Here is a 27,524-nt window from a genome sequence, read left to right on the forward strand (position 1 = left end):
CACTTTTTTTTTTAAAAGACAAAAATAAATAAATGGGTATCAGGATTGATTACCTCAACACACACATATGTTGTTGTTGTTGTTGTTAAGTGCCGTCGAGTCGTTTCCAACTCATAGCGACCCCATGCACAGCAGAACGAAACACTGCCCGATTCCGCACCAGCCCCACAATCCCTGCTATACTTGAGCCCATCATCGTTGCCACCGTGTCAATCCATCTGGTTGAAGGCCTCCCCCTCTTTCGTCGACCCTCCCCACTACCAAGCATGACATCCTTTTCCAGGGAATGGTCCCTTCTGACAACATGACCAAAATAGGTGAGACGAAGTCTGGCCATTCTTGCTTCCAAGGAGCATTCTGGCTGCACTTCCTCCAGGACAGATCTGTTAGTTCTTTTAGCAGTCCATGGTACTTTCAGCATTCTTCACCAGCACCACAACTCAAAAGCATCAACTCTTCTTCGGTCTTCCTTATTCATTGTCCAGCTCTCACATGCATACCAGGCGATTGGAAATATCATGGCTTGTGTCAGGTGCACCTTAGTCCTCTACTACACGTCGTCTAATGTCCTGACTGCTGCTACCGTTGGCATCGATTGTAGAACCAAGCAACGTGAATTCTTTGACAACCTCAATCTTCTCTCCATTTATTGTGATGCTGCTCGTTGGTCCAGTTGTAAGGATTTTTGTTTTCTTTATATTGAGACGTAATCCATACTGCACACTGTATTCTTCAACCTTCATCAGTAGGTGCCTTAAGTCATCCTCACCTTCAGCAAGCAAAGTTGTATCGTCTGCATATTTCAGGTTGCTAATGATTCTTCCGCCAATCCTGATACCACATTTTTCTTCATATAGTCCAGCTTCTTGGATTATTTGCTCAGCATATAGATTGAATAAGTGTGGAGAAAGGATGCAACCCTGATGCACTCTCTTCTTGATTTTAAACCATGTAGTGTCCCCTTGTTCTGTTCGAATGACAGCCTCCTGGTCAAGGTGCAGATTCCTCATGAGTACAATCAAGTGCTCGGGAATTCCCATTCTTCTCAATGTTATCTATAATTTGTCATGATCCACACAATCAAATGCCTTTGCATAGTCAATAAAACACAAGTAAACATCTTTCTGGTATTCTTTGCCTTAAGCCAAGATCCATCTGACAACAGCTATGATATCCTTTGTTCCACGTCCTCTTCTGAATCTGGCTTGAACCTCTGGAAGTTCTTGTCAATATACTGCTGCAAACGTTTCTGAATTATCTTCAGTAAGATCTTACTTGCGTGCAATATTAATGATATTGTTCTATAATCTCCACATTCTGTGGGATCACCTTTCTTTGGAATGGGCACAAATATGGATCTCTTCCAGTCAGTTGGCCAGGTAGCTGTCTTCCAAATCTCTTGGCATAACTGAGTGAGTGCCTCCAATGGGGCATCTGTTTGTTGAAATATCTCAATCGGTATGCCATCAATTCCTAGAGCACATTTCATTATAGTAATTGGCTTTGTCTACTCAAGCTGCTCTTTGAAATCTGTTCAGCCCTTTTACCTTTTCATTTCTTCCATTTGCTTTAGCTATTCTCCGCTCAAGGGCAAGGTTCAGAGTCTCTTCTGTCATATACTGGAAACCATATTGTCACATATAATATCAGCTCTTCGTAGTAACTCCACACTCTAGTCTTACAATGAGGAATTCTTGTGGATCAGGCAGAGCCTTGATCAATCTTGAGAGAGTCCCAGATGAAACTTTGCTTTCTTGTCGGTAGGCTGACATTCAGGAACCAGTGCTGAGTATAGTTCAAGGGAAGTTTGGTGGCTATCCTGTCCTTAGTAGGTAATGTCCCCTCAGCTGAAGGTGGTCAGTTTTCTTGTGTAGAAACTACAGAGGATGACCTAATCCCTGGTCTCCACAACTGATGAGCACCAGCAGCCCTGGGTGACACTGACAGCTGTGCCACTAGCAACAGCAGCAGCCCCGTGGAAGAGCACTGCTGCACCAAATATGGGTCCAGACTAGAAGGAATGCAGAGTTTTGCAGCACAGATGTGAAAACCCACAAGGTTTCCTGATGACATGTTCAAAGTAAGTGAGCCAGAGTCTCGTCATCCTCACTTCTAAGGAGGACTCTTTCTAAGACTGATTTGTTTACCCCTCACCAACAACGTAATTCAAATTCATTTTTTCCTCTACCTTCCATTTTCCTTGTCCAACTTTCTCATGCATGGGAGGCAAATGAAAAAGCAGTCTTGTAGTCTGCCTTGACATGAGGAGTATAGTCAACTGATACACAGTCTTGACACACTTTTAGCCATGTCAAACCCTGGAGAGAAATAGAAGCTTTCTTACAGATTCAGCAAGGTTTACGGGCATTAGCCACAAAGACCCAAATTCTCTCAGGGTTTACTTCTGGTCTGGACAGACTGGAGATTGGGAAGCATTGGAGATCTGCAGAGAGCAAAGGCGTTCTGTGTGCCTGGTGAAAACAGAAAACCCACACCAGGCCTCATAGCACCTGATTTTTTTTTAACAGATAATACAGGTTCCTAAAGGAGAAACTTCTCAGCAGCTACAAACTCTAGAAGTTAATCTGTAATAAATACATCATTTACAATTTATTTTTTAAACCATAAAGCAAACTTATAGTGTGTAATAACTATGTGTCATTGTTTGCTGCCCTAGAGTGGGCTTGGAGTCATGGTGATCTTCATGTATAATAACAGAACAAAACCTTGTCCAGTCCTGTGCCATCTTTGTGATCACTGGCATGTTTAAATTCATTGTTGCAGCTTCTGTGTTAATCCATCTCATTGAGGGTCTCCCATTGTCACTCTCTACCAAACAGAATGTCTTTTTGTAGCAATTCATCTTTCCTGATGATATGTCCAAAGTAAGTAAGCCAGAGTCTCACCATCCTTGCTTCTAAGCAGGACTCAGAATTTCTAAGACTGATTTGTTTACCCCTCACCAACACCATAGGAGCTCTGGTAGCATAGTGCCTAAGGCATTTGACTGCTAACCAGAAGGCTGGTGGTTCAAACCCACCAGTCACTCCTCGGAAGGAAGATGAAGCAATCTACTTCTGTAGAGATACTGCCTCGGAAACCCAAGAAGGGATCACTATGAGTCGGGGCCGACTTGACGGCACATAACACCACCACCACCACCATAATTCAAATTCATTTCTTCCTCTACTTTCCTTTTTCCTTGTCCAACTTTCTCATGCACGGGAGGCAACTGAAAAAGCAGTCTTGAATTTAACAACCAGTTTGCAGAAAATACTGAGGAATAAAGCAACATGTTAACAATACAAGGATGCAATCAGACAAACACAATTTGTGAAAAATCTACCAAGACAAATGACCCAGTTTAAGTAAGAGGCATGGTGCTGCTGTATTTTGTTATTCTGCCAACATCTTTATCCAGAGGACTGTTGTCATTTTTGTCTCGTTACTTTTTAATGAATTTTTTGGTGCCCATGAAAGGCAGGGTTATATTTCTTTCCTGATTGAGGTGGTGTTGTTCTTGGTTTTCAAAATATCCATGGCATTGGCACTTTGAATACATGATGTGTGAAAAAGAATGTTATGTATATCTCAACCACATAAAAAAGTTGTTCAATTGTGTATATGTGTACACACACACACACACACACATAAGGACTAGAAGGACCATCAAATTGTAAACTGCGCTGCTTGTGATAATAGTTGATTTTTTGTGCTCTTTGCCTCTTACATTTTCCAGTTTTCTAAAACGTACCTAGTAACTTTTAAACATTGGAGAAAATGTTATGAAAAAATCCTTCAGTCCATCTTGCACTTTGAGTGGGTCTTTTACCCATGTATAACTTAGTAACATCATGCATTGGTCATCTGGAAAATGTTCATTCACTGAATTATGCAGATCTGCCAGATGTTGACACCTTTTGTACAAGAGCAAAAAAATCACACTCATTAAAGTCACTACCAATCTCATCAAAAACCTAAGTAAGCATTGGGGACAGTGAGCTCACAGTGGGGGTGTAGTGGGCAGGATAATGACCTCCTGGATATGTCCACATTCTCATCCATGGAACCCATGGAACCTTTCAAGGCAAACAGAACTTTGCAGATGTGATTAAATGAAGGAGTTTGAGAAGGGGAGATTATCATGGAGGATCTAGGTGGGTCCAGTAAGGACAAGGGTCCTTATAAAAGGGAGGCAGAAGAGCCAACGAGATTTGAAAATGCTATGCTGCTAGGTTTCAAGTGGAAGTAAGGGGTCATGAGACAATGTAGGCAGCCTCTAGAAGCTGGAAAAAGCAAGGAAACAGATTCTCCCCTAGAGCCTCCATAAGGGATGCAGCCCTGCTGACAACTTGATTTTCAGCCTAGAAGGACCCATTTCAGACTTGTGACTTCCAGAACTGTAAGACAATAAATTTGCATTGTTTTAATATACTAATTTTATGGTAACTTATTACAGCAACAGGAACTCTGGTGGCACAGTGGTTAAAGTATTTGGCTGCTAACCAAAAGGTCAGTGGTTCAAATTCACCAACCACTTTGTGGAAGAAAGACAAGGCAGTCCACTCCTGCAAAGATTTACAGCCTTGGAAACCCTAGGGGGCAGTTCTACTCTGTCCTATAGGGTCACTGTGAGTCAGAATTGACTTGATGACAGTGGGTTTTGTTGAGTGGGTTATTACAGCAACAATAGAAAACTAATACAGGGAGTTAGAAGGTTTGCAAAATATAATTTTCCCTTGAAAGGTTGCATTTCCTCAATGGTGAGAAGTACTATTGGTTGTACTTGGTTCATTTTTGAGTGAATGTCTGCCAAACACCAAGCGAGAATAGACATAGTTGGTTTGCCATTGTTTCAAGTAAAAACAGTGCTCCACAAAAAAGCAACTAGTTCAGCTGACAATGTGAGGCCTGAGTCCTAATGCCTCCAGGTAGATCTTTAACCAGAAGCCTTTAGTGTGGAGATTAACACGTCCCATGCCTCAGGGCTTTGTATCAGAGATCTGCCTGGCTCAGACAAGTCTCACCTCCCTCCCCCCGGATTTCGCACGTATCAGAGAGTTCTGCCTGGCTCCAACAAGTCTCTCGCTCATCTTTGAAGCCGGGGGATTCCAACCCACCCCCCCAACTTCCCAAACCCCTGCCTTAAACCCAATCATCTACTCCACCCTATATTTTTTTCCTATAAAAATGCGATGGTAAAAGAGCACGGGGTCTTTTGCCTAAGCCGCTACGTTGGCAAGAGCAGGGACCCTAACTCGAGTTAGAAAATAAAACTTTCCTTTTGTTATTGCATTATCGTGTCTGTGGTGGCTTCTTCGTACCGACATTCCTCTTCCGGACTCGGGCCCAACAACAATTCCACAGTCCACACATGCTTTTCCTGGAGACACCACTGTACTCTGGCATGCACCTCAAGTGCTGTATGCAAACTTTCAAATGTGTCAGAGACAGAATGCTCAAGGGTTGAGGTTTAGTAAAATTTAGAATGTTTACTGCTTTGTCTAGGTCATTCTTAGGCAGAACTGACTATGTGGTTTAGTACTTGGCTGCTAACTGAAAGGTCTGAAGTTGAAACCCATCAGTGCACTCCACAGGAGATAGATGTGGCGATCATAACTTTCATAAAGATTTGCAGTCTTAGAATCCCTATGGGATAGTTCTAGTCTGTACTATAGGATCACTGTAAGTTGGAACAGACAACCCATGGCAATAGGTTTGCTGTGTTTGGCAGTGAAAAACAGATTAGGACCTCGGCCTTGGTTGGTCTGAAAACCAGTGATTTACTTACCATTGCTCTTGCACCATCAGTGCACGTCAGCACAGAGAAACAGGAAAAAAAAAATTCTTAGTATTATTGTGTATTATGAATTTCATTGCCCCAAAATATGTGTTGGAATCCTAACTATCATATCTGTGGGTATAATCCCATTTGGGAATAGGGTTTCCTTTGTTATGTTAATGAAGCCATATCAATGTAGGGCTTATCTTAAACCTCCTCATTGTTGAGATATAAACAGAAGGAAGCAAGCACAATGGGGGAAGGATAGATACCACATCAAGGTTGCCAAGGAACCAGGCAACACCAGGGCTACAGATGCTGAGACAAAGATTGTTCTCAAGAGTGGACAGAGAGCGCCTTCCCCTTGAGCCAGGGCCCAGAAATCAGACTTCTAGCCCCCTAAAGTGTGAGAAAATAAATCTCTGTTAAAGCCACCCCCTGGTGGTATTCCCATTACAGTAGCACCAAGAAACTAAGGCACTATGAAGATAAGGCACTGTCAAGAACTGCTGACATATCACATGCTTGATAGCTGCCCAGGATGTACATTAGCCTTATTTGGGGGAATTTCTCACATTATAAATCCTACTCCCCCTTCCTTCAATGGTTGTTGTGTGCCATCGAATCAGACCTGACTCACAGGGACCCCTCCTTGGGTTTCTGAGGCAGTATCACTATGAAAGTAGATTGCCCAACCTTCCTTCCGACGATTGGCTGGTGGGTTTGAACTGCCAGCCTTCTGGTTAGCAGTCAAGTGCCTTAGGCACTATACTACCAGAGCTCCTCTTCCTCCAATAGAAGCCAGCATTTACTTTTCAAACTTCCCCTGATGCTTGAGCATAAACAGGTGCCAACCAGCCACACCTATGCTAGACTTAGTTTCAGAAGATAGTGATATGAGGAGGCTGGCATTTCCCAGAATCCTTCATTTGGCAAATGGGTCACTGGAGGTGCCCAGCTTTCCGTAAGCACCACTGGCAGAGCTACAGAGGGCCAAAGCCCAGTGGGGCAACCTGCTGTGTCTGTGCCCAACAGATGAGATCGTGGAGGTGTTCTTTGGACAGATGCACAGTGTGGTATGGGCACTGCTCCTTGTATGCCTTCAAAGCATGATTCTTTCATCACCCAAGAGCTTCTCTGAGGCACGTAGTATTGTGTACAAATTATTTTTTTTGGCATGAACTGTGATGCTTAACTGAGGGGCATGAGTATTACACACGCCCAGAGATCATGCTGGGCAGGGGATTAGATCCTCTGATTATATGGGCCGGGGTCACTTGCCCACTTCTAGAATAAGGAGCAAGTCCACCCAAAACACAATGACTGCAAGTGAGGGAAAATAAAACTATGGATCATATTACCAACAGGAGAAATGAATGCTAGAGAGAGGATAACAACAAATTTACTACAGGAAAATTACTCTAAAACCGGTTAGTTAAAAAATGATAGCAGATGTTAATACTGGATTATGTTGTCTTCCTTATAAGAAAGTTTTCTTGTGGCAAGTAGTTAATTGACTGGCAGCTCACCTTGACCTTGTTGGAACTTGTTTTCAGCTCTCACTCTAGAGCACTGTCCTCACCACTCTGTGGCTTCTCTGGTGTCTTAGCTCAATCAACGTCTGGTGTATTCAGCAAGGTCTCCCTTCTGGTGAGCTGGAGCTCCAATGTCTCCCAGCAGTGTGATTCACTACTGACTGTGGCCTCAGACTTGTAACAGGTACTCTTTGTCAGACCCTGAGCAAATGCAGCTCAGTGGCTGGCCTAGGATCCAAAAGCAACTTCTACAGAAACTTTGGCCACCCCTCAGCCGCATGCAGCTAGCTGTCTCCTCTCTGTATCCTAAACTGAATCCTACCACTTCAGCCTTCCTGTGTTCTGGCTTCTGCCTCCTCCCTTAGCAGAATGCAGAACCAACATACTCTGCTTTGGTTCTCCTCCCTGTGCCATGGGTGAACCATCCCCAGGTAGAGAGCTGCGGCAAAAGTGAGGTTCATTTCATGCATCCCTTCTCTTAGGGACTGGAGTTCCTGGATGCCTATTATCCAGTGTCTGAGTTGCCTCATATATTTTGTCCATCTTTATAGTTATTTAAGGTAGAAAATAAAGGCCTTTTTAACAAAATCTATGATTGTAGCTAGATGGGGTAACTGTTCTGCTGTCTGATGCCTCAGCTCTGCAAGTCATCAAGTTTTATGGGGGTCATCAGGCTCTGAGAAATTGAATCATATCATCCAGACACATGCAAAGTTAAATGTGCATCAGAAATAGATCAACAAATATGAGTTGCTGCTGCTACCATAATGGGCAGCAGTAGGAGGGGTGGGAATGGCATTTTTTAAATGATTGTACTTTTGTGAAAAATGTCCACCACGCAAGTTAATACACATTAGGCTGCTCAGTTACAATGACTGACATACAGGAGTTGTTTAGATCCCTTGATAAAGCCAGTTATACCTGTCTGTGGTAAGACCACTGACCAGCCCTGTGGTAGACCACTGACAGCACCCCCAAATGAGATAAAGGGAGAGATTTCTAGGTATTATTGCACACATTTATGTTAGAGACTGGCATTGCTGGCACCTAACAAAGAATCCAAAAAATAGACCATGGTGACACTGTGGGCAGTGTGATAGTTGTTCTCCTATATATGGGGTGTATTCTGGGCCACTTCACTTTCACTGGCTGCCAAGACCACTAACCTTTGAGCTCCCCTCTGTGAAAACTGGGATGCAATGGGGCAGCCTTTGCTCCTTCATCTCAGGTACTCCCTTTGCAATGTTTATTTACTGCTTTAGAAGATAAAGTACAAGCAACCTTGAACTGAATCCATTATTTTGCCCCTTCTCAAACCAGGGCCAGATTCTGTGGTCTGGTCTTGCTTGGTGCCAACGCTAGTGAAACCAGTAAAGTAAAACTATTTTCCCCACCCTGGCACCCATGGGAACAGATAAATAAACTAAATTACCCCAACTATTTCCCCCACCCTCCTTAAGACTGATACTTAGATAAGACCCCAGATGGGAATAGATAAGTAAACTAAATTACCCCCAACTATTTTCCCATGCTGATAGATGAGTCTTGAGTTCCTTAAAGAACTGAATGGAAAACATTCCTTCCTGCAGATGACAGACTTGCTAAAAGTATTTAGAAACAACTTGTAAATTAACTCTGGCCCCCAGACATAAGGGAACAAAAGTTAATTGCCACCCTCTCCCCTCTGCCCAAGCCCCTATCAGCTGACAATAGGAAACTAGTGTGACCCATCACATCATCACCCATTTCACCATTCACGCCCCAAATTCCTCAGTCTTTTGTGAATATGCACAACCCTCTCTCTTGAAACCTACAAAAACTGTTTCCATGGCATCTTGGGGAGTTTAGATCTGGGTACTAAACCACCCCTAACTCCTTGCACTACTGCTTTGCAATAAATAATTTTCTCTCCTCTCAATCTCGGTGTGTAAACTGTTATGGCCTGTGCACTGGGCAGGGACTCGCATTTGGTCCGATAACACTAGCAATGGCTGCGACACCAGAATAGGGTTGCTAAGCTGACTCAAGGAAGGGCCAAGGTGGGGCTACTGCACTGAGCAGCTGAGATGTAGAACAAACCCTCATCCAGAAGGCCAGATCTATGGGGCCATCTGCAGCAGCTGGCCACATGTGCCCAGATGGGGAGCTTCAAACTCTGTCTTAAAAATATCTCCTTCAATCTGAGTAGACAGATTGGGACACAGGCTGATAACTGAGGTAGTATGTTTCCCGAGCAGAGGCAGGCAACTTATGGTGGCCAAGGATCTCTGCCAACACCAATTCATGACGGATTAACCCCGTGGGTTTCTGAGGTGATATCTCTACAGAAGTATGTTGCCCAATCTTCCTTCCGAGGAGTGGCTGGTGGGTTTGAACCGCCAGTCTTCTGGTTAGCAGTCAAATGCCTTAGGCACTCGCCACCAGAGCTCCTATTTGACTAAATTGCTGCATTCATAATACCAAGATGGTCAAAATCCCATCATGCTTGATTCTTAATTTCTTTGAAAACCAGAATAGCATTCCTAAAGCCAGTTTACTGATTTGTGACAGGACCTGAGGCCTGAGCCTAATCTTCTGCCCAAGGCTCCATCTTCCTAAGGACCAGGCCACTCAGTAGAATAACAGAGAAGATATCCTAGTCAATATTAAGAAATCTATAAAACTAGGTTTATAAAACAGGCAAGGAGGGTCTCACCTTATTTTGAGCCAGTATGAACACACAAAGAATATTCTGTAGAGAAAGAAAGTTTGGGTTCAAGTTCTGGCTGTGCGGTGAACTTAGGTATATCATATAACTACTCCGAGTCTTCAGAATGAGTGGATATAAGAACCCTTATACCATTACCATTACAGAGAAAAAAGTTCATAGAGTGTTTGGCAAATCAGTGGATGTCCCTTTATTCTAAATAATCTTACAATATTAATTTTTGCAGGACTCCCTGGATGGTGCAAATGGTTCACACTGAACTGCAAACCAAAAGGTTGGAGGTTCGAGTCCACAGAGAGACCCCTCAGAAGAAAGTCCTGGAGATCTTCTGAAAAATCAGCTGCTGAAAACTCTACTCTTACATACATGGGGTCATGATGAATCAGAGTCAATATGATGGCCACTGGTATATAATTTCTGCAAGCCCTGGGGGTGACCGGATTGAGTCGAAAACCTAGCTTCTACCTCATTCCCCACACCAGACTGCAGATACACTGGATTCTCTCCATATCATGGTTAAATGTTGTTGTTGTTGTTCAGTGCTGTCAAGTCAGCTCTAACTCACAGCAACCCTATGCACAACGGAGAGAAACAATGCCTGGTCCTGCACCATCTTCACAATAGTTGCTATGCTTGAGCACATTGTCACGGCCATTGTGTAAATCCATCTTGCTGAGAATCTTCCCCTTTTTCACTGACCTTCTATTTACCAATTCTTTTTGGTACAGTGACTCTGTGTATTCTTTCCACCTTTTGATGCTGGTCAATTAGTTATAAAAAACCTTTTCATTCCAAAATACAGACTAGTCATGCTCTGATTATCGTAGTACATTTATTGAGACTGCTTAAACTTTAGTTGTGTGTAATTCTGTGAATCTTCCCTTTTCCCTCACATCCCACTGCTAGTCCATCAGGAAATCTATGGGCTATCCCTTTAAACTACATAACTAACCTGAGCACTTCTGTCCATCTTTACTGTTAACACCCTGGTCCAAGCCACTATCATCTCTCACCTGGGTGATTGTAATAGTCTTCTGAGTTTCCTTCATCCAAACTTGCTCTCCCAGTCTACTCTTAAAAAGTCAGATTGATCGTTATGAATGTTACATCACATCATGTCACTGATTGCTAAAACCTTCTAATGGCCTCCCACCGGGTAAGTCAAATTTCTTATGATGGTCTGAAGAGCTCTGGCCTCCCACTACCTCTCTAGCCACACTTACCACTCTCCATCTTGCTCACTCTGTGCCATGCACACTGGCTTTCTTTCTGATCCTTGAACACATTGGGCAGGCTCCCACCTGAGGGCCTTTGCCCTGGCTGTGCCCTCTACCTGGAAGTTTGTCACCCAGATATCTGCATGGCTACCTCCCCCCCCCCCACCGCAAATGTCACTCTTACTTTGGGTTCCCCCAATGCAAACTCAAGAGACTGGAAGATGATCCCAGGAATTGTAGGAAGTGAAATGGGAGGGAAGGAAGTCTATAAATGGTATGTCTAAGAGGGCTCAACTCTGCCGGAGACCCTGACTCTCGAATATTTAACCACTGTGATAGTTAAAAGTTGTGTGGCAACTTGACTAGGCCATGATTCTCGGTGGTTTAGCAGTTAGGATATAGTCATCCCCCATGATGAGATTTGATATAATGTACTCACCTCCATGATGAGATCTGCTATGAGCAGCCTATCAGTTGAAAGGGAGATTCTTCAAGGATGTGGCCTGTTTCTAATACATATGGATGTTCTGCAAAGACCTAGGGCTTTTTGCTCATTCTGGACCTGCACCTGGCTTATCATCATCAGATCAAACCAGTGGCCTGCCATAATGCCTGCCCATTTAGGGATTGCTATTGTCACACTCTGCAAGCCAGGAGCCTGCCATCTTACTGTAGACCTTGGGTTTGTCAGCCTCTGAAGTCAGCAGTCTATTATACTGTCTACCAATTTTGGGTTCATCAGCCTCCATGGCTACATGAGTTGGGGGAAGCCTCAGCTTGAGGTCTGACCCACGGACTTAGGACACACCAGACTCTACAACTGTGTGAACCATTTCCTTGAGATACAACTCTATATAATACACTTCACTGGCTTTGTTTCTCTAGAGAATCCAGCCTAAGACACCCACTCATCATTGCTTGGGGTTGCTCCCACGGCACTCCTCCCTGGTACTTTTGGCCTATCCAGCACAGCTCCTGTCATCAGGTAACACCCTTAAGCAGAGACAGAAGCTGTTGCTGTGTATGGGAAATGCTTGAATAACTTCTTTTAGAAGGATTAGTACAAGGCTAGTCCCAATTAGGCAGAGGTTGAAGATGTCCCAAATATCTAACCTTTCCAAATTGCTGTACCACTCCATGACCTCTAACATCAACCCCTCATCCTCCCTTCAGTACTCTTCTTCCTGTCTCGTTGTTGTTGTTGTTATGTGCCGTCGAGTCTGCCCTGACTCACAGCGACCCCTCCTTGGGTTTCTGAGGCAGTATCACTACGGAAGTAGGATTGCCCAACCTTCCTTCCGAGGAGTGGCTGGTGGGTTTGAACCACCAGCCTTCTGGTTAGCAGTCAAATGCTTTAGTCACTATGCTACCAGAGCTCTTAGAAACATGAAGTAGAGAAGATCAGAGCTCTTCCTGTCTTAGGGTTCTGCATTTTGCTGTAACATCGCACTGAACTCACAAACTGACAAGCAAATGGCTCACATGGTGGTGGAGTTGGGAGGCTGGCAAGTCCCAAGTCCATGAGTAGATCTGGGGGATTCTCCTCACTCATGTGGTTGCAGGGGCTGCTGGCAAACTCAAATCAGCAGGTCAGATAATCAGCTGCTGTCTCAAGTCCAGGAATGAGATGATGACAAACCAAACCAAGACTGGAGAAAGAAAGCAAACAAACGTTCCCAGAACATTCACATATATACCCTCAAGGAAACTAAGGGTGGTAATTTGAGTCTCACTTTCAAGCAAGGCGGGACTCAAGATACAGGCATAGAGACTAGGATTTACAATGTGTCACAAAATGAAGGAATATGGTTAGAAGGGTCATATTAAGCAATTCACTGCACTATCTGCAGGAAGTCACTTCTGCAGTTCTTTCCTATGCATTCCTGCCCTCTGAGCTATATCCTTGTGCAAATATTCCTCTTCTGTTCTCCCATGGTTGATTGTCCTAAGGAACATACCTATCTGGTGTAAATGTTTACCTTATATGACTCTACCCAGGATCTCCTATTTTGATTCCTTTCCTGAGTGGTTGACAGTGTTAGCCAGGCACCATCTAGTTCTGGTCTCTGGGTCATGTAGGCTGAGGTTCACGTGGTCCATTAGTGCCCTGGACTAATTGTTTCCATACATCTTTGGTTTTCTTCATTCTTCTTTGCTCCAGACAAGGAGAGACCAATTGCTACATCTTAAATGGCCACTTGCAAGCTTTTAAGATCTGCCAGAGGGAGGGAGGCCACATCTTTTGACCTCCTCTAACCCCACAAGAGGAAGACAACAGAATCACCATCAGTAGCCCAAGGCCTACTCCTGCAAGGCCAGACATGCTGCCTCCTTTCAGCCCTTGCACCAACTGTTCCTCCCATAGCACCCACCACGTCTCTGCTGGGTTCAATAATTTGCTGCAGTGGCCACACAGAACTCATAGATTGTGGGGTTTATTAGAGAAGCAAGAGGCTATAATTCAATTTCAGGAACACACTCAGTCTCTCTCAGCCAAGTCTCTCTCCTAGCAGTGCATGTCTCTCAGTCTCTTTCAGCAGTACATGTCTCTTGTATCTCTCCCTCAGCAATGTGTGTCTCTCGTGTCTCCCAGTTGGTAGTGAGAGATTTCTTCTGCTTCTATGAGGCCTCCTTTTGAGCCTGGCAGAGTGACCAAATTAACCAATCACAACATCAGAATTCTATACACCTGAGCGAGCATGAACTTTCCAGAAAATTACTTCATGCTGCTCCCAACAGAAATACCCCAGGTGGATAACTTTAACAATCAGGAGCTACTCAGTTGCTCACAGCAAATTCCACCATGGAGTTTACAAAGACTTATGGCTAGAAAAACCACACTATGTAATTTACTACACTGCAAGATCCTAGTTGCCATTCACCAAACCAGGATGCAGAACAATGTTTTTGTGTAGTATGTTATGCCAATTGAGCTTGATGACCCCCACGACCATGGTCCCAAGCCCAGGAGCCCAACAACTTACTCCCTCAGGGTGGTTGGCTATGGCTAACACGTTATCATAACTTTGCCCTGCTAGCTCTATTATATATATGGACGTTCTTATAGCATATACAAGAGTTCTGGTGGCGTAGTGCCTAAGGCATTTGACTGCTAACCAGAAGGCTGGCAGTTCAAACCCACCAGCCACTCCTCGGAAGAAAGGTGGGACAATCTACTGCTGTAGCGATACTGCCTTGGAAACCCAAGGAGGGGTCACTATGAGTCAGATCTGACTCGACAGTTTGAGTTTGGTTTGGTTTAGTATAGCACATACAAATACATATGTAGAAATATCATCTGCCAAAATTATATATGGTCATGGGTATATTCCCTTTTGCCTAGACTACCTGATCATTCAGCCTATCTACCTATGCGTCTACCTGTAATGTTTATTACTGATAATGCAGCATTGTGTATATAACAATGTTGTCTATACCTCTTGTGAACCTCTCTGTGTCTTCCTTTTCCTTAGTGTTATTGTGTTCGTCACTCATGAAAAGGTCTTAATTTTAGTTTGGTTTTCAGAGGGAAGAAACTAGATGAAAAGAAAGCTAAATTGTCTCATTTACAAATGCCTATTGTAGGGACAATAACTCAGATTCTCTGATTTCTAGACCTTGTCTTTTCTAATATATTTTGCTACTTATTATTACTCTCCAAGTATTATTATGACCATTACCTATATTCTATCAAAATAATCTATAATATCTAATTTTCAAAGTGCCTCCACATACATTATCTCATTTGATACTTAGAAACATGAAGTAGAGAAAATCAGAATTATTCCACTGCTTGAGAATCTAACTTTCTAATTCTCTTTTGAATTCAGGGCAGTCTCTCAATCAATTAATCAATCTTTCCCCCTGATAATGATACTGATTCTTACCAGTTTTCCCCCCACCCAAGACATACTGCAATTTGTAATTCATTTTTCATACAGCAGTTCATGAACATTTTGTTTCATGACATTGACTGCAATCCCTACAATGTAACAGCTCACTTCATACTTCTGATTCTTAGCAGCTTTGAAAGTGCTAAACTTACCTAAGGTTTGGAGAATGATTAAGTCCTGTTTTCTATAGATATTGGAAAATCTTGTTTTCTTGATTGAATTTGAATGATCTAAGTTTCTTCTCTTTTATTTAAAAACTCCTGAAAGGGCATTGATTTGAATTACTAAATCATTTAGAAAAATTAGAGAAAGCTCCCTATTGCATACTAGAGATTCAGGATTTTTTTTTCCATCTTTGGTACAGGAAATCCATTTTTCACGTACTGCCAACTCTCATGTCTTAGTAAGTAAACATGAAAAAGGACAGAGTTTTAGAAGAGGAAGATGGCTATGATCTTTAGATTCATACTCTCACCAAACTCACTGCCATTGAGTCAATTCAACTCATAGTGCCCCCTCCTTGGGTTTCTAAGGCGGTATCTCAACAGAAGTAGATTGCCCAATCTTCCTTCTGAGGAGTGGCTGGTGGTTTTGAACTGCCAGCCTTCTGGTTAGCAGTCAAATGCCTTAGGCACTACACTACCAGAGAGGAACTTGCATTTTTGGAAACATAAAACAGACAAACAAGCCACACAGGGTCACAAGTGAACCACAGTACAGATTGTTTCTTTTGCCTCCCAACTAGGAACTGATTCCTGAGGTCCCCCACACGAGAGGAATCAATGATAGAGCTATGAAATCAACTCAAAATTCCACCACTGCTACCCCATTGTACACATATTCAGTTATGTGCAAGCATAATTCCACTCAAAATAAATTTGACCAAGATTCAGATTTAGTGTGTGAGAGCTCAGTCACCAGAAATGACACTTACTAGAGGAGCCAGGGAAGTGAGTGGAGGATACAAAGGGTCCAGATTCACATGAAGTATATTTGAAGACTACACATTTCGGTTGGTTCCCACAGTTGACTCAGGTAGGCATTTTCTCCAGACACACGCTTTCAGATAATAACTGTTGTTTAGTTATTTGTACCCTATTTATCATTCATGCATATAATTTACTGACCTATGAAGGAGTCATTGGATTGACCAAGTCAGGGACAAAGACAAAAACAAGATGTGGTAGATATATGAGTGGTCCTCACAGAACCAACGAACCTTTGTGCAGGTTGGCCACGCCACTTGCTTTGGCAAAGTGGACATCAGCCAGCATGATGTAGTAACTTGATAAGCACCTGCACACTGAAGCATGTTCTCTTGGAATGCTCTCTGTGTAAATTAGAGCCAAGTAAGAAGTCCAATCATCTTGAGACCATTGTGCTGCGAGATCAAAGGTACATGGCAAGGCTACATGGAGAAACAGTGAGGTGCCAGGCATGTGAGTGAAGCCTTCTTGTGCCTTCCTGACCAGCCATGAGCTAAATGCAGCTGAGTGGGGGCCCCAGATGATGCCATGTGAGCAGAACTACCCAGCTCAACTCTATCAGAATTCCTAACCCAAAGAATCAGAGGAAATAATAAACTGTTGTCTTAAGCAGCATTATGAAGTGATTTTTATGCAGCAATAGATGACTGCAACATAAAGTTTCTAAGAGAAAAGGAAGAAAGAAATTTGCATTCTGGGAATAGAGTAGTTTGTTTGTATACTGGGTAAACTGATTAGCTGGAAGTTAGCAAAGTAGTCAGTCTGGGACTTCTGTCTTTGTCCAAGAAAACAATCTGAGTTGTTTAAGGATTCTCCAGACAACCTTGAGAGCTTATCTATGGAGCAGACTTGTGTAATATTTACCAGTGTCCTTCTGTTAGCATCTCTGTCTTTGTTAATTCAAGTTTGCACCACTTCTCTCATTAGAATTTAAAAGAAGAAAACTCTTGAGATTGGGAAAAATGAGCCTGGAGGATCTGAACTGCCCCTCATCCCCTCATCCCCCACCAGCCACACACATACCCATGCCCCCATATTTTTAGACTCACTTAAAAACAGAGCAGTGGCATCAGCAATCTGTCTAGTCCTTCATTCAACAGCTGGGACTATCTAAAGATGGAATGTCTAAGAAGGCTTGAAACCTGGCAGACCTGAGGTCCAAACATGACACCGCACCGAGGAAACACTGGGGTCCTAGAAAGGGGAGCTGCTTAGTAGGGCTCAGAGGTTGATAGAAATTGGGACATCCCTACATGGTGGGAGTACATGGATGGTAAAGACAAAAGTGAGATTAGATGGTGACAGAGAAATATGGACAGAAACAGAGGAAAATGAAATTGAGATGAAATCCCCACAGAATTACACAAAGTGAATGCAGTACAATGAATTAGTTAATATGGCCCTTCTATCCATAGTCTCATTAACTCCCATCAAATGATTGCCTGGGTTTATAAAAATGAGGTGCTTGTGGCCCACCAAGAAGAAAGGACAGTTTGCACATAAAGCGCATGACACTCTTGTGGGAAAGGGACCTTGCAAATAAGGTGTATGGAACCCTAACTAGGGAACTAATCAGTTTTGCCATCTCACTAGGCTTAAAGGGAGACAGGGAGATAAGAAGGAGCTGTTACATTGAAGACAGTGAGTGACAACTGTACATTAGCAAGTTGATAGCAACACAAGACTGCTGCACTGCAGCTTGTTGACATACTAGTAGTAACGCTTGCCTAAGAAGCCTCTCATTGGGCCTGGCAGCAAAGGTCCTGGGAGCAGAGGGTGAGAAGCTGTCCTGATCAAGGAACTGCATCCTGAGTTGTTCCTGTTATTTCCAAGTCGATCCTGATCCTCAGTTGTACCCCGTTACTCTAATAAGTCACTTCACTATAAGTACAGTTTGTGAGTCTCTGAGACATTGCAGTGAATTATGGAACCCAAAGACAGAAGGGAGAATATGGAGGGGAGGGGGTGTACTCAATGTGAGAGATGATGGAATAGTATAGCAGTCTGGAAAAGTTGGATGCTTGGGACATCTTTAACGTCTACCTTATAGAAACCAGCTTTGTGCTGATACTTATAAAATAAATGATTAACTTAGTGTAACAGAATCAAACTTCATTTCTTCAGCAGATAGAATGAATCCATCACTGGTGACTGGGGCTCTGAGGCTGCACTTTTCTCCTCAGGAAGGTGGGCTGGAATGGGGTGAGTTGTGCTTGGCAAAGGCTGTGGTGGTTTCGGATCTAGGTAGAGGAGCAGAATTAGAGGAGTAGAATTAGAGTTGACTGTGATGCCTTTCCCATCAACTCTGACTGAACCTACCTGTGTTTCTCTATCTCCCGGGATAACTCCTATTCTTTACCATCTCTCACCTGCCTGGCTCCCCAGTTGCGCTTCAGGTCGGTCTCCCCAGAGCAGATGTTTGGGATCATTGAGGAACCGCTGGCTGCGCTGGCATGTTAGGCAAGTCTGTACCGTCCAGCGCTGTCCCTTGCGGCCTAGGGTGGATGTGGGGAAAAAAAAAAATGGAAGGAGGTGCCCAGGCTTATTTAGCAGGAGAAAAGATTTCCTACATCAAGTTTTGCTTCCACTGCTTTTCAGTAAGGAATTCTTTTTCTATTTTGACTTCTGCATATTTGATGGTATAGGCCCCCACCTAAATCCCATCAATTTCTTCACACTTTTGAAGATAAAGTCCAAATTCTTTAACAAGACTCTTCAAGATCTGCTCTGTTTCCCTTTCCAGCTTCATGTCTTGCCTCAGCCTACCTCAAACTTCAGCCTCTTGAACTTTCACTTCTCTGTAGCACCATAAGCTCCCTTGTCTGCAGTCCTCACACATACCTAAAATTTCTACTTCCCATTCCCTATGCTTATGGTGAATCTCACCACAACTGGCATAAGTAACTCAGTACTCTGCTCCAACTAAATAATTTTTCTACTCTATTTTAATTGTTTCTATCAGTCTGTCACAAAAGACTGCATTTTAACGAACATAAGAAATCCAGCACAATACCTGCCACATTTCAGAAAATTATTTGTTGAATGAATGGTGGTGGGAATCATGCACTCCACGCCGCCAAATAACATCTATTTTTTTATTTCCTACTGCCCAGGTTGGGCACAATTTAATCTAGATCTGGAGAAATCCCACCCTCGACGCCCAGCTAAAGCGAGGGGCCTGTCCCACTCTTTGGTCCCACAGACAGGAGCACTCACGTCTCTGGCGTTGGGTGCAGGTAAGGCCCGGGATGAGGAGGGAAGAGCAGCCTCGACAGAGGGTTCTCTTCACCGAAGGGTCTCTGGGGGTGAAGGAAGAAGGTGCTCGGGTGCCCGCGCTGCGTCTCTGGTTTTCCCCGAGTCCCGCCCACCGCCAAGCTCCGCGCCCGCTCACCGCCTCAGGACGAGCCGCTTCGCAATGGTCCTCTCCGTGTGGCAGTAAAACCTCGCCAGCGCCTGGTTCTCAGGGTCTTGAGCAAGGACGCAGTGGGCGGCCTAGGGGAGGGCAGTGGTCATTCCACAATCAGACACACTTGGCGCCCTTCCTGGTGCGCCCCAGCCCGGACCCACCTGGTACAAAAAGTTGAGTCTCTGGAAAGCCTCCCGGTCCTTCACTGGCCCCGCCATTCCAGCGGCGGTCGCTCCACCCAAGTCCACCCCTCAGCTTGCCCCGCCCCGGGCGCCCGCGCAAGACCTGCTGGGAATTGTAGTCCCTTGGACTGCGAAAAAATTCTGTGTGCGGCCCTCCGGTGGCCCTTACTTTGGTGCCACCCCGTGGTCACAGGAACCCATTTGTTTGTAAACCCAGTCCAGCAAGCCAAGGGTCCCTGGAAGTTTTGGCTTCCTTCCGGAGTCTTCCTCAAGCCCCAAATCAGTTATACCAAGCAGAGACTGGAAAGGTTAATGGAGATTTTACATTTCTAAACATCTGCAGGGCAGAAAAGTGAGTTTGTCTAGGCAAATAGCTTTGGAAAATGGTTAGGGCAATTAGTAACTAGCTAGACCTGCAAGCCCTGAAGCCAAAGGCATAACCACGTAACAGTGGTTATGCATTCAAAAGTGAAACTGGGAAGGACCGTGAGTGATGGAGAGAACTGGGGATGCTGCACAGAAAAGCACAGCTTGCTTTCACTCCTACTTACCAAAGAAACAGTACTCATTTGGCAGTTGTGGACATAGCAGGGGGGATCCTCACTTTGTGAGTGAACCATTTATAATTCCTAGTCTTTGGCACTAGAGCACAGAAACCTATCAATAGCATTCCCTAACTCTGAAACAACACCCCACTCCCGACATAGACATATATTTTATACCCCTACTTCTGACATTTTGTCTCCCATTTGTTTTATTTGGCATCCTGTTTACCTCGTCTTCATTGCTAATGACTGCAAGATCGTAAGTAGACATCAAATCAGTAGTAGATATCGAAAGGCAGAATGGAAATGAACCCTGATGACGGGAGAGGGCAATATAGGTCAGGAGAGGTTACCACCTCTCTCCCTTCAGACTCCTGCCAGGCTGATCCTAGTCCTCCAGCTCAAAGTAAATGGTTGAAACCTCCTGTAGGACGAGTTTCAGAAGGGTCCTCAGACAGCTGGGAGGAGTGCTTAAAATGCAGATGCTCAGGCCCCCAAAACCTTCATCATTCACTGAGAGTGAGACACAGGAACATTCATTTTTAACACCCCAGTGATTCTTACAGACATCAACACTAGGCCATTGAAAAATTACCACACAACACAGATCGCTTCAGTGGGTCCTTTGCTCCATATTATTTCAACCAACCAAAGCATCTTGCCACAAAGAACCACAGTCAAGGCACAAAGGTAAGAGGAGATTCTGGACAAAGTCCTGTTGAGGTGGTAGGAGGAGCTGAAATGCCCTCAGTAAACTGCAGTCTCTTGTCCCAATCTACTGTCAACTCTTGATTACCCAAGCAGAGATAATCCAAGTCATTTTAGTTTGGTTTGGCATGCATCACTTTACCTTTTTTGACAACATATGTACCCTGCAGTGTGTTTATTTTGGCCTAATAAAGTAATTTGCATTCTCTGAAAAGGGGAATGGCAAATGGTGAAGGACAGCAAAAAACAAGCAAAAGCCTGGCTCTTCTGAACATGAATACCAGGCCAGGTGCACATAGGTGAAAGGGAGTTGCCTATCTGGCGTTTCCTACCCATGCCACCCTTTTCTACCCGTTCTCAGGGTGAGAAAGACAACACTGCCTTTCTTCCTTTCTGCCTTGGACACCTCAGTCAGGTAACAAGGCTGACAATTTGAATAACTACTAAATAGCCTTCTTTAAAGGCAGGGCTTTGGATAGAAATACCTTTCTCTTTCCTTTAATACCTGACGCTCTCCCTTCCAAGTTCTTTTATGAAGGCAGAAGTGTCTGCAGAATCTCTTCCACCTCACCTCTGGGGAGGAGCAAGGTGACTGACTTCTTATAGACAACCAACTATAATGAGGCAGGCACTAAGTGAGCTGTGCTGGGCTGGTTTCTCCTGTTCTTCTTACCCTCTCTCTCTCTCCATGATTCCCCCAGCACATTCCTACTTCTGGCCATTCCTACTCATAATGGTAACCTTAGCCTGGGGATAGAAGACCAAAGAAATCCCTTCCCTAACCTTCGTTCTATCCTTAATGCCCAATCTCTGCCCCCAGAAATACTCCCCAACTTCTAAAACCACGACAGCAACTGTCATTCATCTTTATTCAACCTGGAGGTACAAAGACCTCTGATCTTCCTCACATTAACAAGACTATTCTGGGTCAAAGAAGCCCCTAATAGGATGTACAGGGGCTTCTATTTCCTCCTCCAGTTTGGGGAAGGCAGATTTTCCCCGTACTGACTTTTTGTTTCTGGAAAAGCCCCTCATTCCTTCCCAACCCATCCTCATACAACAGAAAACCTGATGGGCTTCAGGGGAAGCAACGCCCTGGGAACCAGCTCCTCACCCTGACAAGTCAGGAGAGGGACACGGTTGTGCTCTCATCCCAGCCCAGTCCTACTCCTCCACACAAACCATCTTAGAAACCAAGGTGTTTCTCCTACATGATTCAGGACTGGAACCAGGCAGATGGGAAGACATTCCAGCAGGACACAGGAAGGAAGACCCATAGCTCTTGACCCTGCCTTACCCCAAACATTTCCATGTCCCTACCTAACCATCACTCCCAATCTGTTGGGGGCCTAATGGTAAGTGGTGCAGCATTCTTCCGACCAGCCCGGATGCCTGGGTAGAACAGAGGCCAAAGTTTCTCAGTAAATGTGTCAGTGAAGGTATAGATATGGGAGCGGTCTGTGACATTGTAGAAAGACAGCGTGCCAGCCTCATAGTCTAGGAATATCCCCACTCGCTTGGGTTTCACCTTGATGTGCAAAGGGGTAAAAGGCGTGGTGGTGGCCGCGTATTTGTCCCCATTCCACAGCCGCACCCGCCAGTAGCCAGTCTCAGGAAGTGGAGTCAGTTCGCCTTTTCGGCTCACGGAGTCCTGGCACACACCTACTGCCCAGTGGGTCTTGTCGCCCACCTCCACCTCCCAGTAGTGTCGACCTGAGGTAAAACCCTCAGTAGCCAGGACGCAAGGATAGAAGGTGAAACGCCGTGGTGTGTCAGGGAGATCTCGGAGTCTTGTCTCCACGAACTTGACACTCTTACGATCTTCTGACAGGACTAGGTTAGGATGAGCGGTCTCAGGGTCCAGGGTCACGTCCGCTGGCGGGAGAAGCCAGAGTGGGGAGCTAGATGAGGACGGGAATAGCTAATCATCCCTGCCTCACTCTTCCAGCCTGCCTTTACAGAGCCTGTTCTCTTAAAGTCCTCAGCATACCACCGTTTGGTTAACTTTCTCAATTCAGGCTGTCACCTAAGAGAGGGGAGGGAACAATGGCTTCACTTTTCACCTTGACTCTAATATAAGCAGATAATGATTTCTTGGCTCTGTAAGGGCAGGTAGTCTAGGTTCCAGCCTAGTGCTCTTGCCCTCCCCCTCTGACATCATCTACCTCACTGTGTGGAGAAAAGCAAAGCACAGTCAAGGGCCAGAAAGAATGAAATGTGTTAAGACGGATACAGAGCAAGGCAGCATTATGGTCTAGGGACAGAGTGACCCAGTGTCTGCCTTCCTGGAACATTCTGGTTTATGCCTATTTCCCCTGCATAAATATTAATGGTACTTCCTATTCACTCTCAATAGTGTTCCAGTTAAGATGCTCAGTTATATGGTCACTCTGTCTGGTAAGTTGAGGAAATTAATTAACATCTCTGGGTGCCTATGTAAGAAAATACAGACAGAAGTGTAGGTGACATGTAAGGCTTCCTCTCACTAGACTTCTACGACTCAACTGAGAGTATCACTGAAAGCCACGTAAAGGAGTGGGATGAGCGTGCGCATGAGGAAGTGACGGGGGGCAGCTGAAGCCCAGATGAGGTAGGACCTAAGGATTATCTTTTCTCTGCTGATTCCCTCAGCTAGTTTTCTTTTGGGAGCAACTCACCAATGAGCTGTTTAAGGATCTTCCTCAGGGCAAAGTATTGCCGGGGGAAATTGCTGAAGTTCTTCTCCAGCTGTATGGACACGGAAGTCACCTCCATGGTCTTCACTTTCTCACATCTAGCAGGGGTTAGGAAATAGGGTAGGAGAGGGGAAGATTAAGGAGAAGCTCCAGCCAAGTAACCATTCAGATGTTATCATCTCTAGGGAGAAACTAAAATTTGCCATCTTCCCACTTTCTCCTCCTTCCCTGAAGATAAGCACATGCCTAATGCTTTCTTTCATCAATCTATTAAGAGCCATATAGTCTGGACAGGGACATACCTCGAGAATGAGTCTCAGAACTTTCTAGGGGTGTTTTTATATTTCATGAATAATGATACACATCCTTGCTTGTCCCAACCCCTTCCTCCTTACATCCTGTCTGGACACAATCATACCCTACAGAACAGAATGGAATCTGGGTCTATATTATCATTCTCCTTTCCAAGGAAGTCCCAACGATTTGCCCTCTAACTGGCTTCATGGGGCAAGGAACCTACTTCCACAACCCACCCAGATATTGCATGGCTTTCCTACCTTTATTCTCCTGACTCAATGGTACTCTTAGTCTCTAAGCTAAGACCTAACTTTCTCAAAGAAATCCATGAGATCACTTACTTTTCCAGGGTACTTTTGACATCCTAGAGGGAAGGAGACAAGAAAGCAATATTGGTCCTGGTAGTCCAGGGTCCTGAAGGCAAAAGATTCAACCCGCCCCCATAGTTCTAGAGCATAAAGTATGTATGGAGCAAACCAAGGGTCATAATCCAAGGGGAAGAGCAGCAGAGGGACCTGAGTGCACCTCTCCCAATGAAATCCCTACTTTCAACTTCAGTTGTCAAGAAGCTTGGTAAATTATATCACTTCCAAATGGTTTCATGTGTGTTTGTCTTTCTTCTTCAATGACAATGGGAGCTCGCTGAGAGGGACAGGGACTGTGTGTCTGCTCTCTACTCTGTCCCCCAGTACCAATCACATGGTTCAGTCCCCTTGAGGATTGGTAGACAATTCCAAACTGGTGGCATAGGAATGAGTCACAATTTCCTGTTGTGGTTTGGTATCACCTTTCTGGTATTGGTAAATAAACACTGATAACTGTGTCAACCTCTGATTTGAGAATACTAGGGGTCCAGAATACAAAGAAGACAAATCTCTGCCCACCCCCCCACCCGCAAGATCTCCTAGTTTAATGTGGAAGGCAAAACACACATACATGAAAGGACACAAGAATAAATATCAAACAATATATAACATGCACATAAATGTACAATAAAGGGTCACTGATTCAAATGCTGGTACTCTCATCTCTAAAATAAATGTCTCCTACAGTCTGGCTAACACCATTCATCTGCTTAAGAAAACAAGCTCTTTCAAACATTTGAGATGCACCATTTGCATATCAAAGCAATATAGTATCACACGTAATTGCAAGTGTCCTTTAAAGTATGTTACTCATTTTTTTTTTTTTTTAAGCCCGAGGTGAATCAAGTTCCAGGACTTAATAGGAATGGTAAGCATATTTACAAAATTTTTAATGCATAGTTTTCCATTACCTCAGACTAGATTTCCTTCCTTTCAAAATAGCAAATTTTTTCTTTGGTACAAATTATGCACATAATTATTTGACATAAGAACAGAAAAATGTTTAGAAGGGGATGGGAGAAGTCAGAGGAGCCTCTCAGGAGAAAAAGATCCTGTGAGCATGTCGAGAAGAACGGGATTTAGAGGAGCAGAGCAGAAGGGCCAGCGTCCCGGGCCACTAGAATGGCCTGTGCAAAGCTATACTGTGCTCAACCGAGGGGCAAAGGTCAAACCTTAAGCATCTCGAAGCCCGACTGTAAGCACTTGCCCTCCACCTCTGCAGCCAAGTGGGCCAGGTCCCGGCGTTTGTCCCCGAGGTGAGCAGCATTTTCTCGGAGTCGCTGCAGAATGTCCTGTTCCTCCTCCTCCAGTCGTGAAAGCAGTATCTGCTGTTCTTCATCCAGCCGCCTGTGAAGCTCCTCAAACTCCCTTAAGATCTGCTGTCGGCGTTTCTCTACCAGTCTCTGAGGACAGAGGGAGGATGTTATATCAGCAAGGCCAATGGGGTGTGAGGGAGTCCCCGTGCCCCATGTGTACAAATTAATAGACTTATAAAGTCATTGGAAATCATTTAATAGGACACTTGATCTTCTCATGGAATTTGCTTCTGTAAAGACTGGCCCTATCCCCAATGTTACCCTCTACTGATGACTTAGTAAGGTGAAGACCATTGAGGAGACTAAGAAAAAAAAGTCAATGATTTTAAGAAAATATTTTATTAAATTAACTTCTAAAATAGTTTTATTTTTTATGTTTTAATAAAATGCATTCAAGACATTACAACTCAGTAACTTGATGACATGTACTATTCAGATATTTCAGAGATAGCTATCTCTCTCTATTACCCAGCTCTAACGTTCCAGCTAATGCACTCTGTCAGGAAAAGGAAAGTACAAATATTGAAAGTTAGAGATAAGATTGTCATTATTTGTAATGACACTACCTGATAAAAACCAGAGAACCAACTGGGAAGGAAGAAGAGTTTAACCACAGGTTGTTGCTGAGCCTGTTACATACACAGTTTCTAGTCATTTCTGAGAATTGGCAGTTCCCACTCCAAGAAAGGGTTCCAGAAGTTTGTTGGTAAATTAGTTGCTTAAAATTTGAAAAACGTGCTTTCTCTAAGTCAGAAAATCCAAACCAAATCCAGTGCTATCATTTGACTCTGACTCAGCGACTCTATAGGATAGAGTAGAACTGTCCGATAGGGTTTCCAAGGCTGTAAATCTTTAAGAAAGCAGACTGCTACATCTCTCACAAGCAAAGCTGCTGGTGGTTTTGAATCACTGACTCTTAGGTTGGCAGCTGAGCGCTTTAACCACTTTGCCATCAGTGCTCCCTTCTAAAACCAGAAGATAGACTTAAACCTATTAACATCCCTAAAATTCAGTTAATTGTTGCTGGTTGCCGACTAGTCAATTTTGACCCATGGTGATCCCGTGTATGCAAAGTAGAACTGCTCCAAAGGTCTTTCAAGCTGTGATCAAGCTTTTCAGAAGCAGATCGCCAGGCCTTTCTTCTGAGATGCCTGTGGGTGGGCATGAACTGTCAAACTTTTGGTTAGTAGTTGAGTGCTTAACCATTCGTACCCCGAGATACACCTGAAATCTGATAATACAGGATTCTAATAAAACACCAGTCATATACTTTCTGAGCGTTAATCCTTCAGCATACCCTGCCTTCTCTTTACCAACAAAATTATCTCTCTAAAGGACTAGAAAAGCTTGACTGATGGGGAGAGATTAACCCAATAAAAAAGTAAAATGAGAAGCAGAGACTGGGACTCTGGCAGGAGGAAGTAGATAGAGACCGGAAGGCAGGACTAAGGAAGGATGAAAGCCAGCCTGGGCTTTACAAATTTGTCATTTCTGGTTTTCAGACTAGTTTCCAGCCAAGGCTGACTAGTTCCATTTCTCCTTTAAACACTTGCTGCTTCCTTTCCCACAGCTGCCTTCCCAGATATACTTTGGAACAGAATATTATCTCATCACATTTGCCCTACATATTAAACATAATAGTCTTCTTCTTTCTTTCCTTCTTTAGAAATGATGTGCACATAAAAGTTTCAGATTCATAACCATGGTAAACCACACTAGAAGTGTCTCAATCTCTTACACACCGATCATCCCTTCTCTTTTCTCTCTATAACCAGGTGGCAGTATATAATGAGGGTATTACCTCCTACTAGGGAGCTCTGGCTCGGAAGGAAGGTTGGGCAATCCTACTTCCGTAGTGATACTGCCTTGGAAACCCAAGGAGGGGTCGCTATGAGTCGGGTTTGACTCGA

At 44.1% G+C, this 27,524-nt stretch overlaps 2 protein-coding genes across 2 annotated transcripts in view; both read right to left on the bottom strand.

Moving 5' to 3' along the window:
- Positions 1-18,261: 18,261 nt before the first annotated feature.
- Positions 18,262-19,744, bottom strand: RPP21 (ribonuclease P/MRP subunit p21). The gene is given in 6 exon segments (XM_007951420.1): positions 18,262-18,294; positions 18,296-18,360; positions 18,490-18,615; positions 19,337-19,419; positions 19,512-19,612; positions 19,688-19,744. Coding segments are annotated over 6 exon segments (465 nt in total).
- A 2,544-nt stretch (positions 19,745-22,288) lies between these two features.
- LOC103205981 (E3 ubiquitin-protein ligase TRIM39) overlaps positions 22,289-27,524 on the bottom strand; it is an 11,349-nt gene continuing 6,113 nt past the window's right edge. Inside the window, exons 3-6 of the mRNA XM_007951421.1 lie at positions 25,471-25,701; positions 24,275-24,297; positions 23,619-23,734; positions 22,289-22,836 (exon numbers count right to left, since the gene is read on the bottom strand). Coding sequence (XP_007949612.1) covers positions 22,289-22,836; positions 23,619-23,734; positions 24,275-24,297; positions 25,471-25,701 — 918 coding nt within the window. The remainder of the gene's footprint in view (positions 22,837-23,618; positions 23,735-24,274; positions 24,298-25,470; positions 25,702-27,524) is intronic.

Source organism: Orycteropus afer, unplaced genomic scaffold, assembly GCF_000298275.1.
Source record: "Orycteropus afer afer isolate SDZICR_OR568_19922 unplaced genomic scaffold, OryAfe1.0 scaffold00294, whole genome shotgun sequence".
NCBI classification, from domain to species: Eukaryota; Metazoa; Chordata; class Mammalia; order Tubulidentata; family Orycteropodidae; genus Orycteropus; species Orycteropus afer.